This window comes from Pseudorca crassidens, chromosome 1, assembly GCF_039906515.1.
Source record: "Pseudorca crassidens isolate mPseCra1 chromosome 1, mPseCra1.hap1, whole genome shotgun sequence".
NCBI lineage: Eukaryota > Metazoa > Chordata > Mammalia > Artiodactyla > Delphinidae > Pseudorca > Pseudorca crassidens.
Window position 1 is genome coordinate 119,610,411 of NC_090296.1, and position 16,135 is coordinate 119,626,545.

The window sequence follows — 16,135 nt, forward strand, 5'->3', positions numbered from 1 at the left end:
CCACTCGCCGCAACTAGAGAAAGCCCTCGCACAGAAACGAAGACCCAACACAGCCATAAATAAATAAATAAATTTATTAAAAAAAAAAAAGAAATACAACTGATTTCTGAATGTTACTCTTGTATCCTGCTACTTTGCTGAATTCATTCATTAAATCTAGTAGTTTTTGTGTGGAGTCCTTAGGGAGAAACTCTGTACTTTTAAACTATCACGCCCCTTGTTATCTCCCTGTCTGCCCTGAGCAAACACTAATCTACATTCTTTCTCAACAGATTTGCCTATTCTAGAAAATTCATATAAATGAAATCATACAGTATGTGGCCTTTTGTGTCTTATGCTTTCATTTCACAAAATGCTTTCAAGGTTCACCCACGTTATAGCATGTACTAGTACCTCATTCATTTACGTGACAGAATAGTATTCCATTGTATGGATATACCACATTTTGTTTATCCAGTCATCTGCTGATAAACACTTGAGTCGTTTCTACCTTTTGGCTATTATGAATATGTTGCTAAGAACATCAAGTACAAGTTTTTGTTTGAACACCTGCTTTCAATTCTTTTAAGTATCTACCTAAGAGTGGAACTGCTGGGTAAAATGTAACTACCAGGCTGTTTTACAAAGTGGCTGCACCATTTTAAGTTTTCACCAGCAGCATGTGAGGTTTCCAATTTCTCCACATCCTTATTACCAACATTTGTTATTACCTGTCTATTTTATTGTAGCCATCCTAGTAGATGTGAAGTTGTACCTTACTGTGGTTTCAATTTGCAATTCCCTAATGACAAATTATATTGACCATCTTTTCATGCTTTTTATTGACCATTTGCATATCTTCTTTGGAGAAATGTCTTTTAACATCCTTTGCCCATTTTTTAATTGGGTTATTAGTTTTTTACTACTGAATTGCAAGAATTGTATATATTCTAGATACCAGTTCCTTATTAGATACGTGATTTATAAATATCTTCTATCATTCTGTGAGTTGTCATTTCACTTTTTTTAAAATATTTATTTATTTGGTTGCACCGGGTCTTAGTTGCAGCAGGCAGCCTCCTTAGTTGCAGCTTGTGGGCTCCTTAGTTGCGGCTCGCCAGCTCCTTAGTTGCAGCACGTGGGCTCCTCAGTTGCGGCTCACAGGCTCCTTAGTTGCGGCTCTCCAGCTCCTTAGTTGTGGCATGCACGTGGGATCTAGTTTACTGAACAGGGATCAAACTCTGGCCCCCTGCATTGGGAGCGTGGTCTTATCCACTGCGCCACCAGGGAAGTCCCTTCACTCTCTTAATAGTATCCTTTGAGGGCTTCCCTGGTGGTGCAGTGGTTGGGAATCCGCCTGCCGGTGCAGGGGACACGGGTTCGAGCCCTGGTCTGGGAAGATCCCACATGCCGTGGAGCAACTAGGCCCATGCGCCACAACTACTGAGCCTGCACTCTGGAGCCCGCAAGCCACAACTACTGAGCCCTTGCACCGCAACTACTGAAGCCCGTGAGCCCTAGAGCCCGTGCTCTGCAACAAAAGAAGCCACCGCATTGAGAGGCCCGCTCACTGCAACAAAGAGTAGCCCCCGCTCGCCGCAACTAGAGAAAGCCCGTGCACAGCAACGAAGACCCAGCGCAGCCAAAAATAAATAAATTAATTAAAAATAATAGTATCCTTTGAGGCACAAAAGTTTTTAATTTTGATGAAGTCTAATTTATCCATTTTTTCTTTGGTCGCTTGTGCTTTATACCTAATCCTGTCATACCTAAGAATTCACTGCCTAATCCAAACTGGGCAGTGTGAATCTTCCAATTTTTGTCCTTCTTGCATTTCTGGATTCCTTTACATATCAATTTTAGGATTAGCTTGTCAATATCTGCATAAAGGTAGCTGTGGTTTTGACAGGACTATGCTGAATCTGTAGATCCAGTATTGCCATCTTAACTATGCCTTCCAATGCATAAACATAGAATATCTATCCATTTACTGCAGTATTCTTTAAGCTTTTTCAACAATATTTTGTAGTTCCAGTGAACAAGTCTTGCAATTCTTTTGTTAAATTTATCAGTAAGAATTTTATACTTGTTGGTGCTCTTGTAACTGAAGCACGAACTTAATTTTGTTTTCACGTCGTTTACTGTTAATGTCTAGAAATACAACCAATTTTGCATGCTGACGTTGTGTCTTGCAACTTGAGCTCATTTTTTATATCTAGTAGACTTTTTTGTAGATTCCTTAAGAAATTTTACATAAAATATGTCATCTACAAACAAAATGGTTTCTTCCTTTCCAATTTGGATGTCTTTTATTTCTTTCTCTTGCCTGATTACTCTTACCAGGATTTCCAGGACAATGTTAAATAGAAGAGGTGAAAACAGATATCCTGTCTTGTTTCTGATCTTAAGGGAAAAGTATTCAGTCATTCACCATCAAGAATGATACAACCTTTGGGTTTTTCATAGGTCCCCTTATCAGACTGAGGAAGTCCCCTTCTATTGCTAATTTGTTCAGCATTTTTATGATGAAAAATATGAAAAGGTATTCACGTCTGTCAAGTGCCTCTTCTGTGTCTATTGAGGTGATGATCTGATCTTTGCTCTTTAGTCTATCAATGTGGTGTATTACATTGATTTGAGTTTTCTAAGGTGAACCAATCTTGCATTCCTGGGTATATTCCACTAGATAATGGTGTAAAATACTTTTTACATATTGCTGGACTCAGTCTGCAAGGATTTTGTTGAGGATTTTTGTTGAGGGATATTGGTTTGTGGTTTTCATTTTTGTGATGTCTTATCTGGTATGCTGGTAATACTGGCCTCACAGATTGAGAATGAAAGTATTCCCTTATTGTCTATGTTTTTGGAAGAGTTTATAAAGGATTGGTGTTAATTCTTCATTAAGTATTTGATGAAACTTATCAGTGAATTCACTGTTCCTTGGTTTGTGGGAAGATTTTTTTCATAACTAATTCAATCTCTTTTCTTGTAGCAGGCCTTTTCAGACTTTCTATTTCTTCTGGAGTCAGTACAGGCTGTTAGCATATTTCTAGGAATTTTTCCATTTCCACTAGGTTCTAATTTGTTGACATACAACTGTTAATAGTATGATAATCCTTTTTATTTCCATCAGTTCAGCAGCAACACCCCCCTTTCTTTCCCCAAATTAGTAATCTGAATCTCCTCTCTCCTCTTCTTGGTCTGTTTACCTCAAGGTTTGTCAATTTCGTTTACCTTTTTAAAGAAGTACCTTTCAGTTTTATTTATTTTCTTTATTGTTTTCTTCTCTATTTTATTTATTTCAGACCTACTTTTTATTATGTCCTTCCTACTGCTTGCTTTGGGTTTAGTTTTGCCTTTTTCCCTAGAATCTTAAGGTGGGGCATTAAGTTATTGATTTGAGATATTCTTTCTTTTTTAATAGAGATAAATTTCTCTAAAGGAGAAATAAATTTCCCTCTAAGCACTGTTTTAGCTGTATCCCATAAGGTATGGGTGTATATTTTCTTCTATTCATTTCAAATTATTTTCTAATTTCCCTTGTGATTTCTTCTTTGTCCCATTGGTTATTAAGAAGTGTGTTATTTAGTTTCCACATATACCGTAAGACATATTATTTTTGTTCCTCTTTTCTTTCATTACTCTCTTCTTTTGTGTTGAATAGATGTTTTCTAGTATACTATTTTAATATTTTGGTCATTTCTTTTACTATATTATTTTTTAGTTATTTTCTTAACAGGTGCCAAGGGAATTAAAATTAGCATCTTAACTTACAACAATCTAATCTAGATTAAAAGCTACTTAATTTCAATAGTATATAAAAACTTTCCTCCTATATAGCTTCATTCCCTTCCTCCTTCTTTATGCTGTTATTGTCATGCAAATTACATCTTTAAAATGGCATGCCCTCCAAGAGAGATTTATAATTATTGCTTTTTCACAGTTGTCTTTTAAATCAGATTGGAGGAAAAAAAAGTTACAAAATGTAAAAAATACATTTTTACTATCTTTTATATTTAACTCTATAGCTGTCTTTAATGGTGCTCTTTATTATTTCATGTGCTTTCATGTGCTTTCAAGCTACTGTCTAGTGTCCTTTCATTTCAGCCAGAAGAACTCCCTTTAATATTTCTTGTGGGGCAGCTAGTAACAGTCACTCAGGATCTGTTTATCTGGGAATGTCATAATTTCATCTTGAAGGATAGTTTTAGTGAATACAGAATTCTTGATTGACAGTGTTTTTTTCTTTCAGCACTTTGAGTATGCCAAGTTGCTGTCCTCTAGCCTCAATGCTTTCTAATGATGAAACAACTTTTAATCTTACTGAGGATACTTGGTGCATGATGAATCACTTTTCTCTTGCTGCTTTCAATATTCTCTCTTTACCTCTAGAGAGTTTAATTACGATATATCTAAGTTTGAATCTCTTTGAATTCACCCACCTTGCAGTTTGCTGAGCTTGCTAGATGTGTATATTAATTTTTTTTGTGTGTGTGTGTGGATGTGTATATTAATTTCTCATCAAATTTGAGGAGGTGTTGGCCATTATTTCTTGAAATATTCTTTCTTTCCCTTTCCCTCCTTTCCTTCTGGACTCTCAGAAGTTTATATACCTCATGGTGTCCCATAAGTCTAGAAGCTCTGTTTATTTTTCTTCATTCTTTATTATTCCTGTTCCTTAGCCAGATCATCTCAACTGATCTGTCTTCATGTTCACCCGATTCTGGCTTCTGCTTATGCAAACCTGCTGCTGAACTCTTCTACTGAATTTCTCATTTCAGTTATTGTACATTTTTTTCCACTTCAAAATTGATGTGTGTGTGTGTGTGTGTATGTATAAAATTGATATTCTCCATTTGGTGAGACATTGTTCTCTTACTTTCCTTTTGTTCTTCAGATATAGTTACCTTTAAGTCTTTAAATATATTTAAAATAGTTTAAAGACTTTGTCTAGTAATATCAATGTCTGGATTTTTTCAGGGGTAGTATATAACATGGCAACTCTGAAAATTCTCTTCCCAGGATTTGCTGTTGTTGCTGTTTCTTACAGTTGCTTCTATTTGTTTAGGACTTTCCTGAACTAATTCTGTAAAGTTTGTCACAGGTGACCATGGAAATCTCTGCTCAGTAAGCTTAAATGTCAGCTACTGATTGAAGGCAGATATCTTTACATGCCTGAAACCACTAATTCTCCCAGTTTTTGTCAAGGGTCACTGAGTGTGTATGTTGGTGCATACCTTCAACACTCAGCTAGGAAGTTTACAACTTTGCCTTGCCCTGCTTGCACAGAATCTGAAGGTTATCCTGAGGTAAGAAATCAGGATATCCTCAGGTCTTTACTGAGCATATGCATAGCCCTGGGCACGTATACAGTCCTATGCATGTGCATAGCTATCTAGATTCCCATGAATATATGGGAACTTTTCATAGCCGTTATGGAAACCTCATTCTCCAGCTTTTCCTTTCAAATGTTTTGGTTAGTCTTTGCCCCAGCTGTTATCTACTGCATCAGAGAGTTGCAATGTTCAACAACTGCTTCTGATTGTTTTGGACAAAAGCCCTAGGTAAAAGGTTATTCATACTGGGCAAGCTCCAAGTCAGGTTAAAAGATAGCCTTGTAAGTGGGGTCTTCCAGGGAACTACCAAATAAGTTGAATATTCTCTGCGAATGGGGCTTTGAAGGAGTGCCAGCCCCCCTCTATTCCCTCCAGGGGTTGTCACACTGCTGATTTTCATTGTGCTTCCAGGCGATTGATTTTCAAGGCTACCGTAGAGCTTGGAAGGGAGGGAGGTGAGTAGTGCGAGTTAAAACACTACAAAGTGCACTGGCATTATCAATATTCAGCCTTTTTTCTTGTATATATACTTCCCAGATTACTGAAGGCCTTTGATGAATTCACGGAGCTCCAGCAAAGTTATTCTGACAATTTTTGCAAGTGTTCTTGTTGCTCTTATGGAAGAGAGAACTTTCAGAGGTCCTTACTCTACTGTTTCATTGACATTTAATCTAAAACCCTTACTCTTAATCACCACACCATAGTGCCTGATACAGAATTGATTTATAAATAATGGTCAGGGTTTTGTTAGTTAACAAAAATGCTCTTAATTGTCTTAAGTACTGGGTAGAATTATGGATAGAGTACTGCATAGAGATCCTAGATCCTGTTTAGGTGATATCTAAATTAGTTTTAGTACCGGGTCATTTCTGGAAATAGATGGTCACTGGAATCCTTCTCCCACTTGCAAAAACAAATGGGAGCACATTAGAGTTACGGAGTCCTTTGTGTGGGATGGGGAAGAGGAAAAGTTTATGTGGGAACCATTAAAGCTCTCTATCTGCAGACACTATATGAATGGCTTCAGCTTTTCTCCCTGTAGATTAAGGAACCGAATGACACTTTGGACTCTTGCTCTTGCCTCTTTTTTTTTTTTAATTTATTTATTTATTTATTTTTGACTGCATTGGGTCTTTGTTGCTTCGCGCAGGCTTTCTCTAGTTGTGGTGAGCGGGGGCTACTCTTCATTGTGGTGCGCAGGCTTCTCATTGCAGTTGCTTCTCTTGTTGCAGAGCACGGGCTCTAGGCGCATGGGGTTCAGTAGTTGCGGCTCGCAGGCTCAGTAGTTGTGGTGCATGGGCTTAGCTGCTCTGCAGTATGTGGGATCTTCCCGGACCAGGGATCAAACCCGTGTCCCCTGCACTGGCAGGTGGATTCTTAACCACTGCACCACCAGGGAAGCCCCTCGTTCTTGCCTCTTATGCCAATGCCACAGCTGAATTCACTGTCTCTGCCTAGTCTTTTTAGATGGATTAAAATTCCTCTTTGGCTATACTTTTATGTAACTCCAAAAGAACAAAATAAGCATCACTGCACTCACATCTGCACACTGTATAATTCATGGTCAAGTTATGATCTCCCCTGTACTTTCTAGTCCAGGCTCTTTCTTATTCAGGAGGAGTAAAACAGAGGCAAGGTGGATGCTACCACTGGAATACGTGTACTCCAATACCTCACTGCTGACCAGAAAAATCATTACCATTTTTAATTCCACCTCCCAGCAGGGCCAACATGTACCTTCACTCAGACTGCCTATTTATATGACTCTACTAAGAACATTTTATGATTTCCTGATAACCTGCCCCAGCTATAACATACCACAGCTATAACAAATTTATTCTTAAAAGGAATAAGTTGAATTAATTTTTATTTAAAGACCTTAAAATGGCACTGTGCCGTCTAATTTGAAAGTCTATAAAAAAGAAAAAATAACAGTCAAAAGTAGATTTAAATTTGATATTCTCATTTGTGCTCAGTTGGCTTGATGAAGAAAAATATTTTTTTGGTTCACCATCAAGGTATTTGTTGACAATCAGCTAAGAGTCCAGTGAAATATCTTATTTCTTAAAGGAAGTGAAAATATATTGCACTTCTGCAGTCTACATCTTCTTTCTTCATTAGAAATATTATCTTTGACCTCTTCTTACTCTCATTCAAGATGTGAACTGGGTTACCTTCTGCCTTTCATATATTCTACTTCTGCTTAAATAATCTCCAATCCCTGTTTCATGTTGATATGTTTACATACTACTTATGGTCATTATAAGAGTTCTGCATCTACTACTTAGTTCATTTTCACAGTTACTCTGTTAGTTTTTGTTTCGCAATACTACAATGTTCTAATTTTATAATATCCGTTTATCCGTTATCACCAGAAAACAGCAGGTGGTAAGTGGTGCAGAGGGAGGAAAAATGCTAAATTTTGGCACTGACACTAATATGCTGTAATACAATTATTCTCTGTAACAAACCTGCTCAGTCACTGCCTCAAAATGCAAATGAACTATCATTTTTCTTTTTCTTGATAAAAAGTGAAATTTTAAAAGTTTATGCAAGGGGGACTTCTAGCATGTTGGTAATATTCTCTTTCCTAACATAGAAGATAGTTCCAGGGGTGTTTTCACTTTGTGATAATTCAGTGAGCTATATGTTTTGTTCTGTGCACTTTTCTGTATACATGTTATATCCTAGTATAAAAGCGTTTTCAAAAAGAGTTTATTATGTGGAAGCTCTATGCTGGCCAGAAAGCAAAACTAGATTAGAAAACAAGAAGAATCTAGAAATTATCAAAGATAATTTCAGTTGTTGATCATTAGTAGCACTGCATGTCTTTGTCCTAATTAATACTAATATACATAGAACCAGCTTTCACAAATAATATTTTAAATGCCAAAGTAACATTCAATGTGAATAACTTTTACAGAATGCAATGTATTCAACAGTAAATATAAGAAAAGTTTCTTATCTTAGTCAGTTACGTCTTAGCAGGATATGTATCAATTTTCAAAATTTTCATAATTGATAAAGACCACTGTAATAAATAAGAATGCATCTTAAAAGAAAAAACTTTTCCTTAAAGCTTTTTGCTGGTAACTGTAGTCAATAATATTGCAGTACTGTACATATGTTAAAGTTGCCAAGAGATTAAATTGTAAAAGTTCTCATCACAAGAAAAAGTTTTGTAATTTTGTATAGTAATGGATGGTACCATTTTGCAGTACACACAAATATTGAATCATTATGTTATATACCTGAAACTAATATAATGTTATATGTCCATTATACCTCAATTTAAATTTTTTTCAAGCTTTTGCAAAGATAGCCTCTTAGAAATAATTTTGGCAAAGGCAAAGCAGTTTTAAGATACTCCTTTTATTTACAAAAAAAACTATAGTTCTCTCCACAAAGGCCAGTTTGCACACGTTATAATCTGAAGTACAGAAATGAAATTCAATTAGTTTTGCCTCTCATTTTAGAAATACAATCTCTCAAGTATTTTATTCAGTTAAAATACATAAAAGCTGAATTTAAAGTTTTACTGCTAGTGCACATGCCCAAAAGCCCTATGAGTAAGTCTAGGAGTTCTGAAAGCACAAAATGTGTCCTCCTGCACTTCTGCTGAAGCTTCTTGGCAAAAAAAATTATTTTAAATAATTACATATGTATTAGAATATCCTCACTATGCAGCAATGGTCTATCTAAGGCTAGAGCTACAGCAAGCAACAGTGTCATTTCAAGTAGGTAGCAAGTGCTTTAGAGATGCTCCTCCCACAGAATGTAAAATGAGAATATTTTATGATTTAAGGAGGAGACACACAAAGTATCCTGTTTTATCCATTCCTAACTTTTAAAGTAAAATCCAGCTAACTGACTTAAGTGTAAGAGGAAAAGAAAATTAACACCTCATAAACAGATACTTTACATGTATTATCTGATTTTACCCTCATAATATTGAAGGCAGTATTACACTCCAAGAAAAACAGCTAACAGTCACAAAATCAGTCAAGAGAAGAGATGACAACTGATTACTGAAGTTGGGTTACCCCACTATACTATACTACCTCCATCCTAATTTTTCTGCCTCCTGACTTACGCTTCCACATTATGTTTCATTTGTAGTAAAAACTATGACTTAAGAAGAAAACAGAGAAAAATATCAATATTAAATTCTATATAATTAAATAATAATTTCACTTTTTGTTTAAAAATCATACCAATGTCTGAATGCCTAAAAAATACTAGGTGCTTTACACTCATTATTCCTATCAGTATTTATTAATAAAAATGTACCAACATATATATACACACACATACACTCACCAGAACTCATTAGATCTGAAACATGATGTTAGGGCAGGGTAAGAAAACAAACAGAAGCATGGTAGAATACTGATGTCTACTGCTTACCAGTTTTTCTCTGAATGTGTCTTTTCCCAGCTTCCCTGAAAGCAATAACAGCTCTGAAAAAAGCCCGGAGAACTGCCCAACGGAAAACAGCTACAGGATCAATTCCAATCATCCCAGAGATAAATGCATTCTTGCTACTTCTCAGAAGAGCGACAATGTCAGGGCGCATATGATCTGTATTTTTTTCCCGGAAATCCTACATGAAAAAAGTACCAGTGTCACTTTTGAAAAAATTATTAAACCAAGAAGATAATGGGTGACATATATGAACAGTGGTTGAATAAGGCTATAGAAGTGACTTCTGTTTAAGGCAGCTAAAGGGACCAGATAGATATCCTCTACAAAGTCCCATCTGACCCTAAAACTATTTAATTCAAAAATTAATTTAAATTAGAATAAGCATTCCACAATCTTATTGCAGCTTGTTAAACACTGGTCAGGGAAAGACTCTCTACAGAACTATCACATAAAATGACAAGAGAGTTGAATAACAAAAAGGAGCCAGAAATGAGAAGACCAGGAACAGCATTTCAAAGGGAACACCTACTACCTATAGGTGGCAAGGAGTTGAACAAGTTCGGAGAAAACCAGTAAGACCAGGGGCTGGAGCATTCTTGGCAAGGGTGAGAGTGGTAGAAGAATAAACAAATAAATAGGCTATGTAGGCTATGTAAGCCTGAACTAGGAGTTTGGGTTTTATTCAAGTGTAAAGAAAAGCCACTGGAAGGATAATGACATGAGCTAACTGGTGTTTTATAAACATCACTGGTTGCTGCAGAGGGAATGAACTGTACAAAGATGGAAAAGGTAGGCCAGCTATTGCAGTATTCCAGAAGAACTGAAAGTGACTTGGACTACATTGATGGTACTAGTTAGTGGAAAAGGAAAATGGTTATCATATATGGGATATGTTTTAGAGGTAAGGACAAAGGACTTGGTGGATTAGGGCATGGTGAGTGAATGAGGAAATTAGGTTAACACCTATATTTTGGGTTTGAGCAACAAAGTGGATAGAGGTACCATATACTGATATGGAGATGACTAGAGAAAGAGAAGGTATAGGGATAGAAAATGAGGATTATGAGGTAAGTTTTGACCAAGTGAAGCTTGAGATGCTGAGAATAACGATAATAGCGAGTAACATTTATTGAGAGGTTTCTAAGTGTATGGCACACTTCTAAGCATTTTACATGTGTTGTCTCATTGATAAGTTCATTTCATCACTTTAACAACTCCTTGAGGTAGATGATATTATTATTCCTATTTTATAGATGAGGAAAGTGAGTCATAGAAAGGTTAACTATCTTGGCTCCTATCACACAGTAACTGGAAGAACAGAGGTTCAAACTCAGCCACTTATAACGAGTATACTATGTCTGCATACAGACATCAAGTAGGCAGATGGATACATTTGTCTAGATTCTTACAGAGATTTCAGAAAATGCATTTGGATATCATCAGCATACAGATTTTTAAAGCTGGATAAGATTACCTAAGGACTGTAAATAGACAGTTAAAACCACCTGTCAATAGGGGTTGGCGATGACAGAACAGAAGAAAAGGCGTTTAAATACCCACAGAAAGATAGGGAGGGCAAGAAGCTTAACACTCCTGGAAGAAGGTCCCAGACTGATATGCATAGTCTAGGCATTTGACTATAACCACACCCAGATGGAAGGATTAAAACTTGGTGAGTAGGGCTTCCCTGGTGGCGCAGTGGTTGACAGTCCGCCTGCCGATGCAGGGGACACAGGCTCGTCCCCCGGTAAAGGAAGATCCCACATGCCGCGGAGCGGCTGGGCCTGTGAGCCATGGACGCTGAGCCTGCGTGTCCGGAGCCTGTGCTCCGCAACGGGAGAGGCCACAACAGTGAGAGGCCCAAGTACCGCAAAAAAAAAAAAAAAAAATTAGAAATGAAAAAGGAGAAATTACAACAGACACCGCAGAAATACAAAGCATCCTAAGAGACTACTACAAGCCACTCTATGCCAATAAAATGGACAACCTGGAAGAAATGGACAAATTCTTAGAAAGGTATAACCTTCCAAGACTGAAAAAGGAAGAAATAGAAAATATGAACAGACCAATCACAAGTAATGAAATTGAAACTGTGATTTAAAATCTTCCAACAAACAAAAGTCCAGGATGAGATGGCTTCACAGGTGAATTCTATCAAACATTTACAGAAGAGCTAACACCCATCCTTCTCAAACTCTTCCCAAAAATTGCAGAGGAATCTGCAAAAAACTGCAAACTCACTCTATGAGGCCACCATCACCCTGATACCAAAACCAGACAAAGATACTACAAAAAAACAAAATTACAGACCAATATCACTGATGAATAGAGATGCAAAAATCCTCAACAAAATACTGGCAAACAGAATCCAACAACACATTAAAAGGATCATACACCATGATCAAGTGGGATTTATCCCAGGGATGCAAGGATTCTTCACTATACGCAAATCAATCAACGTGACACACCATATTAACAAACTGAAGAATAAAAACCATATGATCATCTCAACAGATGCAGAAAAAGCTTCTGACAAAATGAAACACCCATTTATGATAAAAACTCTCCAGAAAGTGGGCACTGAGGGAACATACCTCAACATAATAAAGGCCATATATGACAAACCCACAGCAACCATCATTCTCAATGGTGAAAACTGAAAGCATTTCCTCTAAGATCTGCAACAAGACAAGGATGTCCACTCTCACCACTATTATTCAACATAGTTTTGGAAGTCCTAGCCACGGCAATCAGAGAAGAAACAGAAATAAAAGGAATTCAAATTGGAAAAGAAGAAGTAAAACTGTCACTGTTTGCAGGTGACATGATACCATACATAGAGAATCCTAAAGATGCCACCAGAAAACTGCTACAGCTAATCAATGAATTTGTAAAGTTGCAGGATACGAAATTAATGCACAGAAATCTCTTGCATTCCTATACACTAATGATGAAAAATCTGAAAGAGAAATTAAGGAAACACTCCCATTTACCACTGCAACAGAAAGAATAAAATACCTAGGAATAAACCTACCTAGGGAGACAAAGGACCTGTAGAAAACTATAAGACACTATATATAAGACACTATAAGACAAAGGACCATGTCGAAAACTATAAGACACTGATGAAAGAAATTAAAGATGATACCAACAGATGGAGAGATATACCATGTTCTTGGATTGGAAGAGTCAATATTGTGGAAATAACTATACTACCAAAAGCTATCTACAGATTCAATGCAATCCCTATCAAATTACCAATGGCATTTTTTATGGAACCAGAACAAAAAATCTTAAAATTTGTATGGAGACACAAAAGACCCCAAATAGCCAAAGCAGTCTTGAGGGAAAAAAGCGGAGCTGGAGGAATCAGACTCCCTGACTTCAGAATATACTACAAAGCTACAGTAATCAAGACAATACGGTACTGGCACAAAAACAGAAACATAGATCAATGGAACAAGATAGAAAGCCCAGAGATAAACCCACGCACCTATGGTCAAGTAACCTATGACAAAGGAGGCAAGGATATATAATGGAGAAAAGACAGTCTCTTCAATAAGTGGTGTTGGGAAAACTGGACAGCTACATGTAAAAGAATGAAATTAGAACACTCCCTAACACCATGCACAAAAATAAACTCAAAATGGATTAGAGACCTAAATGAAAGACCGGACACAATAAAACTCTTAGAGGAAAACATAGGAAGAACACTCTTTGACATAAATCACAGCAAGATCTTTTTTGATCCACCTCCTAGAGTAATGGAAATAAAAACAAAAGTAAACAAATGGGATGTAATGAAACTTCAATGCTTTTGCACTGCAAAGGAAACCATAAACAAGACGAAAAGACAACCCTCAGAATGGGAGAAAATATTTGCAAACGGATCAACGGACAAAGGATTAATTTCGAAAATATAAAAACAGCTCATGTAGCTCAATATTAAAAAAACAAACAACCCAATCCAAAAATGGGCAGAAGACCTAAATAGATGTTTCTCCAAAGAAGACATACAGATGGCCAAGAAACACATGAAAAGCTGCTCAACATCACTAATTATTAGAGAAATGCAAATCAAAGCTACAACAAGGTATCACCTCACACCGGTTAGAATGGGCATCATCAGAAAATCTGCAAACAGCAAATGCTAGAGGGGGTGTGGAGAAAAGGGAACCCTCTTGCCCTGTTGGTGGGAATGTAAACTGATACAGCCACTATGGAGAACAGTATGGAGGTTCCTTAAAAAACTAAAAATAGAATTACCATATGATCCAGCAATCCCACTACTGGGCATATACCCAGAGAAAACCATAATTCAAATAGACACATGCAGGCTTCCCGGTGGCGCAGTGGTTGAGAGTCTGCCTGCCGATGCAGGGGACACAGGGTCGTGCCCCAGTCCGGGAGGATCCCACATGCCGTGGAGCAGCTGGGCCCGTGCACCATGGCCGCTGAGCCTGCACGCCCGGAGCCTCTGCTCTGCAGTAGGAGAGGCCACAGTGGTGAGAGGCCCGCGTACCGCAAAAAATAAAAAAATAAAAGACACATGGACCCCAACGTTCACTGCAGCACTATTTACAACAGTCAGGTCATAGAAGCAACCAAAATGCCCATCAAACGACAAATGGATAAAGATGTGGTACATATATACAATGAAATATTACTCAGCCATAAAAAGGAATGAAATTGGGTCAATTTGTTGAGTTGTGGATGGATCTAGAGACTGTCATACAGAGTGAAGTAATTCAGAAAGAGAAAAACAAATATCGTATATTAACGCATGTATGTGGAACCTAGAAAAATGGTACAGATGAACCGGTTTTCAGGGCAGAAACTGAGACACAGATGTAGAGAACAAACGTGTGGACACCAAGGGGGGAAAGCCGTGGAGGTGTGGGGGTGGGGGTGTGATGAATTGGGCAATTGTGATTGACATGTATACACTGATGTGTATAAAATGGATGACTAATAAGAACCTGCTGTATAAAAAAAAAAGAGTTTCAACATAATCATTAGGAGTACAAGCTCACAAATACTCAATGGTACATGATGACATGAACTTTGTCAGGCCTAATGGATGTAGAGAAGAGAAAAATTCAACCAACTACATAGATAAACTAGTGGATTTAAGACTTACTGATGGTAACTATTCTTTCAGATCTAAAAAGGCTATTACAATTATGTAATAACCTATATGGGAACCATTTTGCTGTACACCTGTACACCTGCTGTACAATTGAAACATAACATTGTAAGTCAACTATACCCCAGTATAAAATAGAAATTAAATTTAAAATAAAAATTATATTTTAAAAAATTAGAAAATAAAAAATAGAATATAAATAAATAGACTATTACATACAGAATGGGCTGACATCAATTTTAGCTGCAGGAGGAAACAAACAAAACCATCTTCTAATGACAGCAGAATACTGTAAAGTAGAGTATGAATTTTAGTAGTATCCTTAAACTATCTCCCACTGTACTGACCAACTACAAAGAGGGTAGTGTGACAGGGATGGTGATATAGTTAAGAACACTCCTCTGCCCTAAAGGCATATTCAGTGATAAATTTACTCACCTTTATCCCATATTTCACTTTCCCGGCATAATGCTTTATGATAAAAGCAGGCTCCATCACAGCTGGAAATTCAATGTAAGAATTCTCTTCATGTTGATGCTTAAATTTGTCCAGCAGTGTTTGATTTGTAGCCTGTGGAAAGCTGAATTAAAAATAAAAACAAAAACACTAAAGAAAGATGCAGCAGCTAATACAGTAGTTTTTTTAAAATACATTTTAATTACATTTCCATCTAACACATTTAGCAACTTACTGAGAGTTTTCATTAAATAAGTTCTCATAACAAGCTGAAAAATGAGTAAAACAAGAATTGGTATTCCTGTTTTGCAGTTGAGAGCTCAAAAGTTGTGATTTGCCTAACTCACACTTTGCAAGTGGCAGAAGTGAGAAATTAACTCAAGTCTTTGGATATTTAGCTTACGTCACAGTGTACTGCACTACCATAAAACCCAAAGAATAATAAAAACTAAATCATATGTTGTTTGGGGTCAAGAACTTGCAGTAAGGGAATGATCTCTCAATTTGGACAGGTCCTTTAAATCACTGTCATTTTTTGTTTTTTCTTCATGTATGAATCAAGTAGTAATTTTCTTACCTATACCAGTTAGCGTATAGCTTTATATTATATCTATTATTATTTCAAATATACATCAATGGGTTTATACTCACTGATGAGCATTTCATATCTGGGAATCAGTCAAATAATATTAAGAAGTAACTACATAATGGTACAGGCATATAAAACTTCAGAAGAGAAAGAAATCTCTAGTTGGGAACAATGGAAAAGTTCACAGAGGATAAAGGAGACAAT

General features: G+C 36.8%; 1 protein-coding gene across 11 annotated transcripts in view; it reads right to left on the reverse strand.

The window, feature by feature from the left end:
• MYO9A (myosin IXA) overlaps positions 1 to 16,135 on the reverse strand; it is a 271,301-nt gene that overhangs the window by 152,784 nt on the left and 102,382 nt on the right. For all 11 annotated transcript variants that reach the window (XM_067752245.1, XM_067752263.1, XM_067752254.1 and 8 more), the window contains exons 13-14: positions 15,325 to 15,466; positions 9,723 to 9,918 (exon numbers count right to left, since the gene is read on the reverse strand). In XM_067752245.1, the coding sequence (XP_067608346.1) occupies positions 9,723 to 9,918; positions 15,325 to 15,466 (338 nt within the window). The remainder of the gene's footprint in view (positions 1 to 9,722; positions 9,919 to 15,324; positions 15,467 to 16,135) is intronic.